The sequence below is a fragment of the Gambusia affinis genome, linkage group LG17 (genome assembly GCF_019740435.1).
Source record: "Gambusia affinis linkage group LG17, SWU_Gaff_1.0, whole genome shotgun sequence".
In the NCBI taxonomy this organism is placed as follows: domain Eukaryota; kingdom Metazoa; phylum Chordata; class Actinopteri; order Cyprinodontiformes; family Poeciliidae; genus Gambusia; species Gambusia affinis.
Genome location: NC_057884.1, coordinates 197,136 through 214,500, shown reverse-complemented (window position 1 = coordinate 214,500; position 17,365 = coordinate 197,136). Strand labels below are relative to the sequence as shown.

The 17,365-nt window shown below is 39.0% G+C and overlaps 1 protein-coding gene across 1 annotated transcript; it reads right to left on the bottom strand.

Annotated features, from left to right (window-relative positions):
- Positions 1–609: 609 nt before the first annotated feature.
- On the bottom strand, positions 610–16,839 carry auh (AU RNA binding protein/enoyl-CoA hydratase). The gene is made up of 10 exons (XM_044144706.1): positions 16,568–16,839; positions 13,928–13,995; positions 13,054–13,141; positions 12,813–12,899; positions 6,810–6,902; positions 6,657–6,713; positions 6,321–6,508; positions 6,168–6,218; positions 4,395–4,442; positions 610–1,633 (listed from the first exon to the last, which is right to left on the bottom strand). The coding sequence occupies exons 1-10, from the start codon at positions 16,773–16,775 to the stop codon at positions 1,556–1,558; spliced, it is 966 nt and encodes a 321-aa protein (XP_044000641.1). The 5' UTR covers positions 16,776–16,839; the 3' UTR covers positions 610–1,555.
- Positions 16,840–17,365: the final 526 nt, after the last annotated feature.

Below are 17,365 nucleotides of genomic sequence, written 5' to 3'. Positions count from 1 at the left end.
TTTAAGTAATACCAAGTGTTCACTTTTTCTTACTCCTTTTCAAACAGAAAAGTGGTAATTATTTGTTCTTGGTTATGCATGCACTCTCTCTCATCCTACTGATTGGTTGTTTTCAAAAACCAATTTGAAATAAAAATATAAAATAAAAATAAAAAACTCAACATTGATATCTTTCTACATGTTCTTGTAATGAATCTGTGGGACAATAAGATAATTCTAGAGCAATAACTTGGTGCAGATCAAATGAAGTATAGAAATATGATTTTGAATAGACAAAAGCTCATTTCCATCATTGTTTTCAGCATGTTGTAGAATTTTATGATGTCCAAAAATCTCATGACATTCTAGATTAGTTAGTGATTAAATTATATAAGCAATGTTAGGAGCTTGGTAAGGAAATGCTGCGGTAATGGTTACCAAACAGTGTCTTCCTAGACTATGAAGATTTTATTATTTTAGTGAAATATTAAAATATTTAATATTTTAACACTGAAGATATTAAGATATTAATATTAATAATATAAACTACACAATAATCTTACCATAAAGAGACCACACATTTAGACAAATCGTTTCTTTGTAACAAAAAAGTGAAAGTGATAAAAAGGATCAGGCATTTCTTTTAGACTTTATTGCAGCTGCTTGACATGGCCAATCTTCACACAGCATGTGACTCAATAATTCAAAGGTTTAGCAAAAGCAGTTTCAGACTAAAACAACAAAACAAACAATACCAAGAAATAATAGAAAAGAAAAACAAAAGTTCTAAATTACATGGGTTGTTTCATGACAAACATCCACAACCTCTGTTATTACATTAGGCATTTTCAAAACACAATTTTGAAAAAATGTGGTTATTATATGGCATTATATTTTTGGCACTAAATAGGAGAGAGAATTTAATTATATTCAAATCATTTCCAGCAAACTGAAGCAACAGCTCTGCTTGAAAGACCCAACATGTACATACATATATGGTTCATACATAAAGAAAACAATGAAACCTTGTGAGCTTTAAAAGCCTCATGCGTTAGTACAGCCATGGAAAACAGAAGGTCCAGCATTTATCAGTTCCAACATTACAATACAGAAATAATCTGGTCTTTGCCAGGTTCTAAACAATTCATATCTAGCCTAAAATGTCCAAAACAGTGAACTCCAGATGGCAGCTCATCAGTTCTGTGAAAAACCATGTACTAAGTTTGCAATAAAAACTTACATATCAAAGATGTGTACTTTCTATTTACCATTTCTGTATGCCATGAGTTCCCAACTGTCTAAAGGTAGACATGTAATTTGTTGAAGGAAAACAAATATCAAATTCTATTTTTTTAATAATGTACTAAATGTTTCCAAGAAAATAAAATAAGGTAAACCTACTGTTGAACTCAGACTTGAAAGAGTGCAGTAATTACAATAATAACTTTTTGTTATCATAACACATGCCATACATGTCCTCCATTCTAAGTCTTTGCAGTGAAATAGTTTGGTTGTTCAAAGCTGTGGGAATTCATCAACCTTTGGAGCAGAATTTCTTGAAATGACTCGTATGACCTCACTCCCCCTTGTAATGAGGACGCCTCTTCTCCTTAAAAGCAGCCAAACCTTCCAAACGGTCTTTTGTTGGGATCACCTATAAAATTGAAAAAAAGTACAAGAAGCAGTTTTCATTTCTGAGGTTTGTCTGTCATCTGGTTTTACAGTCTAAATTTTTTTGTATATGGTTAGTTGTGTAGCTTAAAATGCCCGGTTTTGTTTTTGCTTGTATGGAAAAGGCCTAAGAAACCAAAAAGGTGAAAGCTAATAGCTATATGCTATATGTATGCAGAATTCACTCATATAAAGCAACCCAAAATGAAAATGCTAAAATGTTTAGATATGTTAACAGATAATATATTACAAGACACTGTTGTGCTTGGTGCCATTTTGTTTAGTTGAAGAATGATCATGTCTCTATGTGATGTTGCATTGATTGAGCACTGACTGTATCAATCCACCAGATCCAACCCCGTTGTCCTGGCAACCGCTAAACTCGTCCATCAGATTGCCAGACGGAGAAGCGCAATTTGTCACTCGAGAAAACGTGCCTCCATTTCTCTAGAGTCCAGTGGGGGCAGTTTAACACCACAGCATCTGACGCTGTGCATTGCACTTGGTGATGTATGGCTTGGATGCAGCTGGTTACCATGGAAACCCATTCCATGAAGCTCTCTGTGCACTGTTCTTGAGCTTATCTGAAGGCCACATGAAAGTTTGGAGGTCTATAGTGATTGATTCTGCAGAAAGTTGTTGACCTCTTCACACAACATCCACTGACCACGCTCTGTCAGTTTATGTGGCCTACCAATTCATGGCTGAATTGCTGTTGTTCCCAAACAGTTTCTTATAATACAGCCAACAGTTGACTGTGGAATATTTAGGAGTAGGCCTGTCACGATAACAAATTTTGCTGAGCGATTAATTGTCTCAAAAATTATTGTGATAAACGATATTGTTTGTACACTGATTTTTTTTTCTCCCTTCCAGGGGGTCTTTTTGTGGGCTCTAGTGTCTCTTATATATGACAGGAAAGGGGGAAGGAGAGGGGGGAAGACATGCGGAAAATGTCGCTGGATCTGGAATCGAACCTGCGACGGCTGCATCGAGGACTCAAGGCCTCCAAATGTGGGTCGTGCTATCCCCTACGCCACCACAGCACGCCCTTTTTACACTGATTTAACGGAAATGACATAACACATGCAATTTTCTGCAAAAAATAGATACACTTCATTTTCAAAAGAACATTTAACACTGGTGTTTTTATTCAAGTACATTTTTGTTAATAGAGACTGAGGATCCATTTTATTTTTGTTTTTGGTTGTTTTGTTTATTTTATCAGTTCCAAAGTGTAAATAAATACTGCATTCAACCAAAAGAGTGCAGATTATGAAATCTGTTTACCATATTGCCCTTCAGTGATCATCAGATTTAAATAGAGAAGATGGAACATCGACTACCTGATGCAATAGTTCACAATACATGTTATTTCACAACTACATTTTTCCCTTATGACAATCTTAGAACTTTGATCGTTCTAAGATTGTCGCTTGTGATTTCATAACAGATCATCCTGTAGTGTGTGATGTGTTACAGTAGATCGTTGTGGCCGCTCTGATCTAAATCAGGGGTTTTCCCCAACTGGCAGCTTAATGCAGCCTGTTGAATGTGACAGGTAGCCAATCAGAAAGCACAGATTCTGCTCCTCGCTTTCTGAGGGGAAATTACAGAGGGGAATCCCAAACAGCTGAGCAACCCGAAGTCCAGCGGACATTGGAGATGATATGTGGAAACATTAATGTTTAAAAAACATTTTGTGCAAAGAATATAGAAATGATGAGGGGAGGAGTTGGAGTGAAATTGTTACACAGTTGATGAACCCGGTAACTTTTCAGCTGTTCTTTGTTAACATGACATAAATAGGTTACAATGATTTTCATTCATTACACTGACAGTAGAGCCACATGGGTTGCAGGTAGATTGTAGTAAATAATTGATTAATGCCTGGTTTTAAAATTAGTTAACTGGACTTGTAGCCATTATTTTGTGCCCATTGTTGGACACCACACGGCAGGATGGAACCCGATGGAACCGTTTAACTAGGATTTCTGTCGGCTGATGTGTGATCTCTCAGGATTTGAAAATGGGCCGACAATCGGCTGACAACTCTAAGATGGTGTATTGTGAACTGGACATTACACTGAGGATATGAGGCAGAGAGGGTCAGTGGAGAGCAGCGGAGTTGAGCCTTTTTTCATTCAGTGTCATCAACATAAAGAGAAAAAGGCTGGAAGAGACGATAAAGGCAATAATTAAAATGACGTCAATAGTTTTAATTTATCGTATGATTAATTGATTTATCGTTTATCGCGACAGGCCTATTGAGGAGCGAAGAAATTTCAAGACTGGATTTATTGCATGATTGGGATCCTATCACAGTTCCACGCTGGAATTCACTGAGCTTCTAAAAACGACCCAGTCTTTCACAAATGTTTGTAAAAACTGTCTGCATGACTAGATGCTTCATTTTATACACCTGTGGCCATGGAAGTGATTGGAACACCTGATTGCGATAATTTGGATGGGTGACCAAATACTTTTGGCAATACAGTGTATGTTTTCTGTGCTCTTGTTTCAGAAAGCAAGGTTAACAAGCTCTGAGTAGAAGACACTCTCTCTAAATAGACCTACCCTGCTCACATCACCAGGTTTGGCAACTTTTCTGGGGGAAGTCCTGTATACTTTTCTAGAAAGCTCACAATAATATCACATCTTCATACTACAGTTAAGGGAACTACAGAAACTCAACTGAAGAAAAATCAAAACTGGCTGTTTAAAGCCATTTATCTAACACTCACCTGAGCATAGCATGCCTCTTCAATTGCCAAACCTGTAGATAAATCCACCTGAAAGTGAATAAGGCATTTGTGAGTGAAGTACACAAGAAACTTAAAACCATTTTGTTTCAAATGTTGTCCTGGGTTGATGTTAGAACAAATACTACAAAAATGTACGGCAGAATCTAAGCAATCTCTTCGGACACACAATGACCTGATGTGTGTCATCAGGTCATAATAATTCATAGTAATTTTAGCACTATCATCCCTTGATTGTTAGGTCAATCAAGGGATTGACCTAACAATCCCTTGATTATAAAATGTTGAAAGGATATTCTATTTCAACTGATACCAACATATTGTTTCAATTTGACACCTGTTCTGGGTAAATTCGATAAATTTAAACAAATTTAACTCCCTATTAAAATTCTCAAAAAAAAATAATTATCAAAGGACATGTGGTGTGTTTCCTCTGTAGTATGAAGTTTGAACAACATATTTTGGGTTGTGTTCAAAATGTAGTTTAAGTTTACTATGCATCTTAATCAGCCATTATCCAGGGTCGGGTTGCGGGGTAGCAGCCTAAGAAGGGAGGCCCAGACTTCCTTCTCCCCAGCCACTTGGGCCAGCTTCTCTGGGGGGATCCCAAGCCCATAGATGAGAGTAGGAACATAGATCGACTGGTAAATCAAGAGCTTTGCTTTTTGACTGGGCTCTGTCTTCACCTCAACAGACTGGTGCAGCGCCCACTTCACTGCAAACGCTGCACTAATTTGTCTGTTGATCTCCCACTCCATTTTTCTCTCATTTGTGAACAAGATCCTGAGATACGTAAACTCCACCACTTGGGCCCCTTTCCTCCTCCCCCGACCTGGAGAAGGCACTCTACCCTTTTCATGCTCAAAAGCATAATAATCTTCACTTCTGATTTGCATTGTGAACTGGTTGATTGAATAAATGACATGTCAAGAAGCCAAGACTTGTTCTTCCAAGACCAGACTGTCTGAGACAAGACCGAGTGCCTAGAACTTCAACAAATATTTCAGGACATTGTGTTTTGTGTTCTACAAAATGCAAAGATAAATCTAAAAACAGTTGATTACTCAATCAAAACTATTTCTTGGCATAACACTTAATGGTCATAATAAACTAACATTTAAGTTATTAAATTCAGCCACAAACCGAAGCACTTTCTCTAAACTGCGTAAAAACCAACTTACATTGCGCAACAGTGATATGAGAAATTTAAAAATGGGGGCATAATTTTCTGCTGTCAGATTACAGGCGTTTGCTCAGCAAAAGATGAACCACACACCACATGTGAACACACAGATGTGCTCTTTTTACTTTAAGAACCCAATGCCATCTGTAAACATCCCCATGCCATCATTAGCAAAAATAACACTGAACTGTTTCTGAGACAGCGGGACACGGCTGCACTGTGATCACTTCTGTTTCTTTTAATTCACTTTCATTTTGTTGTGCGTCTGCGGGTGAGGATAAACGTTTTTGTAATTTTGACAAAAACTAGTCTTGAACCGACCTCAACTCATTTTATCGAATGAGACAAAGAGCAAGACCAAGGTGCAACAATCCAAGTCCATGAAAGAAACAGACGGTCCTGAGGCCTCTGTCCCTGATTGTGTTTGATCAGAGATGGAGATTATTCTTAATTGGTTTACAGCTAAAATCTGACCTCTAACTATTTTTCCCAATACAAACTTTGGTCATTAAGTATACATATTTATACTGGACTTTGATAACGTTAGTCCGTAAGCAATTACTATAACTCACCTCTATTCCTTGGTTGATTGCTAGTTTTGCCATCCTAACTGCAATTGGACCCTGTAAAGTCAAAATTCATTTAAAATGACAACCTTTTCACTTAGTCATGCATCTGATTCTTTTCCAATTAAACATACAAGGTTTAACTCATTGCTTGAGTACCTGAGGGTTGATCTGACGAGCAAGTTCAAGAGCGTAGAGATAGGCAGCATCTCCACTGTCATTCTGCTCTACAGAATGATTGACTAGCCCCAGACGACCTGCCTCTTTTCCATCCACTATTCTAGCAGTAAATATGAGTTCCTTGGCTAGAGACACACCAATAATCCTTGGGAGACGTTGTGTTCCACCTACAAAAAGTACATATAAAAAATGGAGCCTCAATATGACACGATCAAAACGGCAGCTAATTTTATTTTATTTTATTTTTTTAAGATTTCACGTCCTCTTTACTTTAGGAAAAACAGAAAAACTAATAAAGTAGAAATTTAACCTCACCTGCTCCAGGAATAATTGCAAGCTTTGTCTCAACTAGTCCCATTTTTGCACTGCTGGCTACAGAAATAAAAGAGAAGAAACCAACATGTATTTTGAAACATGTACACCCTTTTTTGATTATGTGTCTTTATAGCTTCAATGTAAAAGTCTTACAAGCAATTCTTATGTCACAAGCAAGGGCCATTTCCAAACCTCCTCCTAAGGCAGCCCCATCAATCGCAGCAATAGTAGGTACTGAAAGATTATCTGAAAAATAAATAAAACAAATGAATAAACCTGAAAAAACTGACTGATGTACAAATAACTCAGCATAAGAATTCCATAGGTTGATTAACCATAACACCAATATTATTTTTAACAATATATTGTCCATTCATGGGAAGTGACACCACAGAAACTAACAAGGGAAGCATGATGCATAACAGTGCACAGTTTTCACACTAAGACTTCACATACGGAAAAATATAGAAAAGCGTGGGGCGTGCTGTGGTGACGCAGGGCAGGGGGTTAGCACGCCCCAAGCGTGGAAACGTCCGCGTCGCAGGTTCGACTCCCGGCCCTGACGACCTTTGCCATATGTCTTCCCCCCTCTTTCCTGTCTGCCTACTGTCGCAAAAATACGAGCCACTAGCCCCACAAAAACTCTTCGGAGAAAAAAAAAAGTGCAGCGCACAAAAAAATTCTGATGTATAAAAACGTGCACACACACGTGGCGGCGCACATTTCCTTTTTAAATCCTAATTTGCGGGAAATAGAGCAGCAGCTGGTCCACCTGTCGCCATCATAAATACATCTTAATGGAAATGAGTAAAAAACACCCGGAAGTCTGCCACCACAAGAAACAGTAACCATGGCAACATCCTTGTTTATAGCAATACGGGTATTTATAATAATAATAATTCTGTATTTTCTGGAACATGTGGTTTCAGGGCAAAAGGTCACCTCACAAAAACAAACATAATACATTTCAAAGAAAAAGAATGAAATTAAAAATAAATAAATAAATAATCGTGCAAATGCCTGTTTGAAGTGCGTAGTGCGTTCAGCAGGGATTTAAAGACAGACACTGTGACAGAATCCTTTGAGTGGGTAACATGGACGTTTATTCTAAATAGTGGAATCATCTGCATATTTTCTACATTTACAGAATAAAGATGCTTTCTGTCCATAAGATACATTCACAAAGCAGGCCTGGCTCCACTGAAAGATGACTGCAGCTGGATCGGTACCAGTACCACCAGTACCACCAGTACCACATGGCTCCTTCTTTAAGTCCTGCTCAGAGCTCCAGGATGATCAGCCTGAATTCATCTAAACACTAATAAACCATCATCAACATTTCCCAGCAGATCATTGGATCTCTGATCAATGGCTCCCTCTGAATCCTTCTCTTGGTGATGTTCTCCATCAGAGCCAAAGCTCTGTGCCACAATTATGTTGTGCCCCTTTGTGCAGCTACTTATGTGCGTGTGACTGTGTACACACCTTGTTGGGAGTCAATCGGCTGATCCAACCCCGTTTTCTTTTTTTAGTGAGAATAAAATTATCCCATATATGCATTTCATGTGCTTTGGCGCACAGACTAATACACTATATCTTTATGAGACAAAAACTGAGGAAAAGTGCTATTTACATTAGAGTGAAGTTTTCAAGTCCTTTGACTTTTATTTTCTTTATTATGTGTGCGTGTTACCTTATTGTCTGAGGATAAATGTGGTTCAGTTTCATCGTTTACGTTTAAACAATAAAATACTAAAACCATGAAAAAAACATCAGGTTTGGTGCTTCTTGGTCTAAATAACTGAATGTCGTCAGATTTCACTGGATTTAAGTGAGTTTTGTAGTTTGTTACCCGCACATTTTCATGCCAGTGAAAAAGTGTATGTACAGTATATTTACGCAAACTTTGATGCAAAGTTCTTTATATACACGCTGACTTGTGCGTAAAATATGGCACCACACATTTTTTGTGCACGTCAGCTTTATGCATGAGGCCCCAGAACTTCACCAAAGCCCCCTTCTGACTGCAGTGCTCAGTGCATTAGCTCTTCCAGCCCGGCTTCCAGTGGCTCCACCCACTCCCTGAAATACTCTGTGGTTCCAACTGGGCCAGCCAGAACCAGGTTGGTTTGAAGTTGACTGATGCATTGGCAGTGGCAGCGGATAAAGTGATGAGTCATCATCCAGATCTCTCCGTCAGAGGAGTGTTAGCCAACTTTCATGATGTCTGTCATTTTGACAGTCTGTGTCAAAAATTCCTGTCATAATCCATTCTTACCCAAAAGTTTTAAATTATATTAATGTCATATTGAATGGCACTGTACAGGTCCTTCTCAAAATATTCGCATATTGTGATAAAGTTCATTATTTTCCATAATGCAATGATAAAAATTGAACATTCAAATACTTTAGATTCATTGCACACTAACTGAAATATTTCAGGTCTTTTATTGTCTTAAAACGGATCATTTTGGCATACAGCTCATAAAAACCCAAAAATTCCTATCTCACAAAATTAGCATATCATGAAAAGGGTCTCTAAACGAGCTATGAACCTAATCATCTGAATCAACAAATTAACTCTAAACACCTGCAAAAGATTCCTGAGGCCTTTAAAACTCCCAGCCTGGTTCATCAATCAAAACCCCAACCATGGGTAAGACTGCTGACCTGACTGCTGTCCAGAAGGCCATCATTGACACCCTCAAGCAAGAGGGTATGACAGGAAAGATATTTCTGAACGAATAGGCTGTTCCCAGAGTTCTGTATCAAGGCACCTCAGTGGGACGTCTGTGGGAAGGAAAAAGTGTGGCAGAAAACGCTGCACAATGAGAAGAGGTGACCGGACCCTGAGGAAGATTGTGGAAAAGGGCTGATTCCAGACCTTGGGGGACCTGTGGAAGCAGTGGACTGAGTCTGGAGTAGAAACATCCAGAGCCACCGTGCACAGGCGTGTGCAGGAAATGGCCTACAGGTGCCGCATTCCACAGGTCAAGACACTTTTGAACCAGAAACATTGGCAGAGGCGCCTGACCTGGGCTACAGAGAAGCAGCACTGGACTGTTGTCAGTGGTTCAAAGTACGTTTTTCAGATGAAAGCAAATTTTGCATGTCATTCGGAAATCAAGGTGCCAGAGTCTGGAGGAAGACTGGGGAGAAGGAAATGCCAAAATGCCAGAAGTCCAGTGTCAAGTACCCACAGTCAGTGATGGTCTGGGTTGCCATGTCAGCTGTGGGTGTTGGTCCACTGTGTTTTATCAAGGGCAGGGTCAATGCAGCTAGCTATCAGGAGATTTTAGAGCACTTCATGCTTCCATCTGCTGAAAAGCTTTATAGAGATGAAGATTTAATTTTTCAGCACGACCTGGCACCTGCTCACAGTGCCAAAACCACTGGTAAATGGTTTACTGACCATGGTATCACTGAGCTCTATTGGCCTGCCAACTCTCCTGACCTGAACCCCATAGACAATCTGTGGGATATTGTGAAGAGAAAGTTGAGAGACGCAAGACCCAACACTCTGGATGAGCTAAAGGCCGTTATCGAAGCATCCTGGGCCTCCATAACACCTCAGCAGACCACAGGCTGTTTGCCTCCATGCCACGCCGCATTGAAGCAGTTATTTCTGCAAAAGGATTCCCGGCTAATTATTGAGTGCATAACTGTACATAATTATTTGAAGGTTGACTTTTTTGTATTAAAAACACTTTTCTTTCATTGGTCAGATGAAATATGCTAATTTTGTGAGATAAGAATTTTTGGGTTTTTATGAGCTGAATGCCAAAATCATCGTTATTAAGACAATAAAAGACCTGAAATATTTCAGTTAGTGTGCAATGAATCTAAAATATATGAATGTTCAATTTTTATCATTACATTATGGAAAATAATGAACTTTATCACAATATGCTAATATTTTGAGAAGGACCTGTATTTCATTATGTCTAAAAAGTTTTCAACAAATTGAATGGAGAATCCACATCCTGCCATCACACATCAAGCAGAAAAATGCCTAACTGTGGTCCCAATAACTACATACAAATAATGAAATTATATGATTGCATTTAAATTATGAGCTATTCATCTACAGTGGCTTGAATGTATATAATCTCACAACTTCCTTTTAATTGAATTTTAATTCATTATTGTGTCACCCCACACACTTTGCAGATAACATTCCTGGTTTGATTATCTGAACTAGGTTCAGATAATCAGTTTTTGCTCCTGTCTTTTTGCTCCTCCCTTACACTCTCTGCCATGCTGCTTCCTGCTAGCTCTCCGATTGTGCTATTGTTTGAAGACAGCTGATTGCATCATCAACAAGCATTACTGCGGTTAGCTGGGAGAACACAGATCTCCATCCAGCCATCTTCTTCCGCTTATCCGGGGTCGGGTCGCGAGGGTAGCAGCTTCAGAAGGGAGGCCCAGACTTCCCTCTCCCCAGCCACTTCTTCCAGCTCCTCCAGAGGAATCCCAAGGCGTTCCCAGGCCAGCCGAGAGACATAGTCCCTCCAGCGTGTCCTGGGTCTTCCCCGGGGCCTCCTTCCAGTGGGACGTGCGTCCAGGAGGCATCCAATTGGCTCCTCTCGATGTGAAGGAGCAGCAGCTCTACTCTGAGTCCCTCCCTAATAACTGAGCTTCTCACCCTATCTCTAAGGAAGATGACCCAAAGCTCATGACTATAGATGAGGGTGGGAATGTAGATCGACCAGAGCTTCGCTTTTTGGCTCAGCTCTCTCTTCACCACGACGGAACAGTACAACCCCCGCTTGACGGCAGACGCTGCACCAATCCGCCTGTCGATCTCCTGCTCTCTTCTTCTCTCATTCGTGAACAAGATCCCGAGATACTTGAACTCCTCCACTTGGGGCAGGACACCTCAAGACAGATCTCCATCATAGGCCAAATTTCTATAGTTCCTACTATATATGGTATACAATAATTTGTTCAGATTCAACCATATTTAAACATTTCTCCAACTGAAGTGATCTGAAGTCAGCAGTTCTCCCGTTCCAGTGGGAGAATTTTCACAATTTGCAGCGGTAGTTCAACTGGATGAGACGGGAGTCCAGGTTGGAGACTAATGAGAATTTTGGGAACAATTTACTTAAAAGGTAAAGCTGATTTAATTATTTTCCTCTCAGACAAGCAGATACAAAAGGAGCTTGATAGGACAATGAGTAACAAATATCTAGATTGATGGCCTTGGCAGCTTCAGCAGGAAATTCATTGATAAGACGATTCTCACATTCCACAAATACAACCTGGGCCAGTTATTATTTAAAATAATGTATTTTCTGAACAAAGGATACTGCTTTTCTGTTCTACATTTGAATTCATAAAATGCTGTGCTGTGGTGGCGTAGTGGATAGCGCAACCCACGTTTGGAGGCCTTGAGTCCTGGATGCGGCCGTTGCGGGTTCGATGCCCGGACCCGACCGACATTTGCCACATGTCTTCCCCCCTCTTCCTTCCCCTGTCCTGTCCTGTCGTGTCAGTGTACTGTCATATAAGGCAGTGGTCCCTAACCACCGGGCTGCAGACCGGTACCGGTCCGTGGACCAATTGGTACCGGGCCGCGCAAGAAATAATTAAATATGTCCGTTTTATGTATTGAGTCTGGAGGAGCTTTTATTTTGAAAATACCAAACCGGAAGCTGTCGGTTACGGCAGAATGAGTAATAAACAACGGCATCGGTCTCGATCCTTACGGCGCCCACTATTGGGGACCACTGATATAAGGGACACTAGAGCCCACAAAAGACCCCGGGAGGGGAGAAAGAAAAATGGTGCTGTATTTGGTGGCACTCTGGGGAAAATGGTTTGTGTGCCATTAAAAACTTAATTGGTTGTGGTTTTTCCCATGAGCTGGATTTCTTGGTTTCAATAAAGCATTATTGATATAATTAAAAGAGTAACTCACCGTCCAAACAAAAAAATTGCTCTTAGAAAAAAAAAACAACAACCATGGAATGGCTCATCCTATCATTGATGGTCAATAAATTCCTGCAGTCACCAAACTTTGTCCAATATAATTTCTTCTGAAAATTTCTAGTTCATCTAGTTCTACTATATTTATGATAGAACATTGGTGCCAAAGCGTAGCATGAAGAGGAGCAAATAAACTGCCTTTAATGGACTCTATGAAGTTCTTACCCAGCTCTGTGATTAGGGCTCTTGCTTTTGAAACAAACGGTCCCACCTCACTTTGATGCATCTTTGCTCTTTCTTTCAGATCTGCACCTATACACAGAAACAAAATCACAGCACCAAGTTTGTGTCTTAGCCTCCAGTTGCAGGATGAACTATTCAGGGCCATCTGCTGTGGTTTCTGAACATAACATTTAAACAAAACTTTCCATCTAAAGGTAAAACAGCAAAGTCCCCAAGAGCATACCTGCACAGAAAATACCAGGAACCAAGCTGGATAAAATAACACTGCGCACTTTGTTATTCTTCTTAATATCCTCTACAGCCTCAAACATCTGGAAGAAAAGGTTCAACAACATAACTACAAAGACAATAAAATAAAAGCTGATGTATTACAGAGGATGTGTTCTGTTGTCCAAGTCTGTAAACCTGAGACACAAGATGAGACAGAGCAAAAACAGTCCATGTTCCACATTAACAGTAACATTAACACTGTTAATGTTGCATCACCATGTAATGTCATTACATGTAATGATGTAATTATTGTACATGTAACAATAATTACATGTAATGATGTTACATGTGTAGGTCTGATTTACAGACATGCAAAGCAAAATGAACATTTTAGATGGAAAAATAATTATTTCTATACTTTATTTTCTGTCTCATTAATGTATTCATCCATTTGATTGATTTTTTTTTATACTTTCATATTAAATGTAATGATGTAACGTCACATCATTACATTTTTTGCATAGGATACAAATGCATATCCAAATCAGTAGATGAAATGTCTCCCACATCGACTGAGGAAAATGAGTATCAAGAAATCTGTTGGAATTTTAAATCCAGTTTGCTTCTGTTTTCCAAGCCTTTTTGATTATATTTAGTCAAAGTTTTACACTCAATTTCAACAAGGCATCAAATGAACATTAGCAAGGAAAGACCAAATATCGCTTTGTGAAAACCCCAACAATGGATGCCTTCATATTTCAAAAGTAGCCTTAAAGCACAAATCCATAAAAATATTAAACATTTAGAAGTTGATCAAAGTCATTTAGAAATTATTTAATGAGAGTCAAGTTATTTAAACAAGAAAGGTAATAAAAAAAAATACATACCATGTTGACAAGATTTTTGCTTATGGAGTTTTTGGCTTTTGGTCGATTTATCCCAACTACAACAATTCCTGAAAATAGAGATGCATTATATTGATATAGTTAAGGATGGACCAATATATAAATTTCATTCAGAAATTGATCTTTGATATTCATATTACTGTAATGGAAGATAACTCATAATTACCCCGTTCAACAACATAAAAAAACAACAACACACGCATTGCTTCTCTGCTTCAGTAAAACAAAAAGCAACAAAACCCCCACAAAATCCAGAGGTGCATCACCGTCTGCTAACCAAACAGACCACTGAAACACAAATGGCAACCAGATGGAAAAACAGTGGTTGTTAAAATCAGCCCAGTTTAACCAAACGAGCCAAGATGTTAAAAACAGACCAACATCGGCCAATACCAATATTATTTATGTATCATGCTTCCCTATTACTATTTTTAACATGCGAGATACTCAACAAGATGATGTTATCAGGGCTGATGGTGGAAAGAAATCCTGAGTCTGAACTTTTTTCCATGTTCAGGACGCAGTGTGTCATGTATGCAACACATCTTTAACAAATAACATAATAATAAGGGGCAGTTTATGGAATAGGGGACATACAAAAGTATTCAACCTCCTGGAACTTTTCAACCTTTTGTTGCTTTTCAGGCTTCAAACATAAAGATCTAAATTTTTATTATTTTGTAAAGAATACAATTGTGAAGTGGAATGAAATTTATTGGATATTTTCACCTTTTTTGACAAATAAAAAACTGCAAAGTGGGCCGTACAATATTATTTGGTCTCCTTGCATTAATACTTTGTAAGTGCCACCTTTTGCTGCGATTACAGCTACAAGTCACTTGGTTTTGTCTCTATCAGTTTTGCACATCAAGAGACTGAAATTTTTGCCCAAACAGCTGGAGCTCAGTGAGGTTGGATGAAGAGTGCTGGTGAACAGCAGTTTTCAGCTCTTTCCATAGATCCTCGATTGGATTCAAGTCTGGACTTTGACTTGGCCATATCTTTCTAAGTAATTTTCCAATAAAATATCTGAAAATTACAATTTAAAAGATGTGATTGCTACCTCCCAGAAAGTGGGTGGTACAAACTCTGGCATTGTCAGTTTCTGCACCTCCTGCAGAATCGGCCCAAGGCATAAGCAAACTAAGCAGCCACTTAGGGTGAAGCTGAATTTGTTTGTTTTACGATTTTGTAATGTTTTCTATGTCATTATTACAAAAACACACAATCTCATTATCAAGTGATTTGTTTTTACAATAACATATATTTGATAATGTATGTAGAAATCTTTATTTTTTATGGACAAAAGGTCATGCTTCACCAGTAATATGAGCTGCAATGTGCAGAGCATCCAAACGTCCAAAGCTCCGGTAGAAGATGAGTTAGCAAAACAATGTTGTAAAAAAGGACTTATCCTTCAGGGAGGGAGAACAGAAAGAAGAAGAATAGAAAACAGCCAAGATAAAAGTTTGATTTAATGTGTCTTGGTAATGTAATATTTATCAAAAAGATTTGTGCTTGATAGCGATCTGCAACAGTTCAGTTCAACAGCCAAACATGTGTGCAGCCAGTCCACATTAGAGGGTCATAGAGGGCCACAAAACCAAATTTTGCTTAGGGCCCCATGGAGGCTTGGGCTGACAATAAAGAGCAGAGATGTGAAAAACCAGCCCCATGAAAAACCCGTCTGTTTCATGGCTCAACAGTCACAAAACACAAAAGCTTGGTCTGCAGGTCTGTCCTTGCTGCTGCCTCCTTAATGAATTCATCTCCCTATTGGTCTCTTGCAACCAGCAGAGAGATGAGCAACGCAGCAGAGTGGCTCTCTTCACGCAGGGCTGGCCCAAGGTAAAGGGGACTTTGTTAGTGAGGCTGATGTTCTTAGTAGGCAGAGAGGCTATAAATCATATTCTACCTGTGTTTAAATATAGATTTAGTTAAGTCTGTGAGAGGGGCCAGGTTAATTAAGCTTTCAAATCAGATTATTGGCTGTGATGTATTTGTGAACAAACCCAGCTCAAACACAAAGATTACAGATAGCATCATATTGTAGCCATGGTAACACAACAATCAGGGTTTCCCCCAGAGTGTGATCTGGCACCAGACCACCAGGCTTCACGTGCCTGGTGGAACATCAAATACTTATTTTCTCCACTTGACACAGGAGGTCAAAAGGGAAAACTCTAGTAGGAGGTAAGGTGATGTAACTTTTCCCTAAGTTAGAAAGCATGTTTTGTAGATACCTTGGGTTTAAAAAAGTCATTTTTGTAATTAAATCACTTTCTCTTCCAGAAATAAAACAAAATCTTTTGAAAGACCTTAATATTTAATGATGTGTGCTTATTTTCCTCATGACTATATATGTACCGGTATATATATAGTTGTTTTTTGGAGGGTGGACACAAAATATAAACTACTGCCTTTAAAATAGGATCATCCTGTCACCAGGAGGTGTTGCTCCGGCGGACTGATGAAATCTGTTTTTAGTCTTCAGGATTCAGTTTTTCATTCGGGAAGGAAGGATCTATTGGATGTACTTCATATATTCGTTGTGTCAAAACTGAATAATGTGAAACATTCAATACTATTACCACCAAGCAGCAGCACCGGGGGAAAACCTACCCGCGTCTTCCCCATCCAGATATCGGACCTTCAGGTCATCCCTGGAGTCAGAACTGTATTGCCGGGTTGCAGTTATGGAGCGATTGAAACAGCAACCTCTCTGCTGTCGGCAGCAAAGGTATGAGGCTGTCACCCTGCGCGCTCTGTCTCGATCCACGAACAGTCTGGAGGTTAACCACAGGGACGAACGTCCCACTGCAGCAGCCATGACCGTCAACTACAGAGGTCTTCTTCTTCTTCTTCTGCTTCTTCTTCTTGTTTTTGTTCTTGATTTTTATTGGCGGTTGGCAGAAAAAAAAAAAAAAGTTAAGCAGCACTACTGTCACCTACTGGTATGGAGTGTGGTTTCATGAGATAAAGAGAGTAGAGTTTCCAATCAATCATTTTCCATTCCCACATATTCCAACTTCTGGTTATGCAAGATAAAATTAGACTTTGTCTTTCCAAACAATATATATTTGTATTATTCTAAAATGTTGTTATCCAGTTCACATTCATCATAGAATTCAACTAAAGAATTCTATAGTTTTTTTCAAAGGGAGGTTTTGTTTATGAGTAATAGTTCCTTTACTTGGGGTGCAAACGCCAAAATGGTTAGAAAACAAGTCTATGAAATCAAGTCTAATTTGTTTAACCAAGTATCCTAAATTTGGAACAAGATCTGATATAAGTTGATTCAAAAACGGATTGAAATCGCCTTTTAAAAATCCATAATAATGTAAAGAATCATTAAGGAAAGAAACATGTTTACCAAAGCTGCATTCCTCTTACACGTCACCTTGACATGCGTCTTGATAA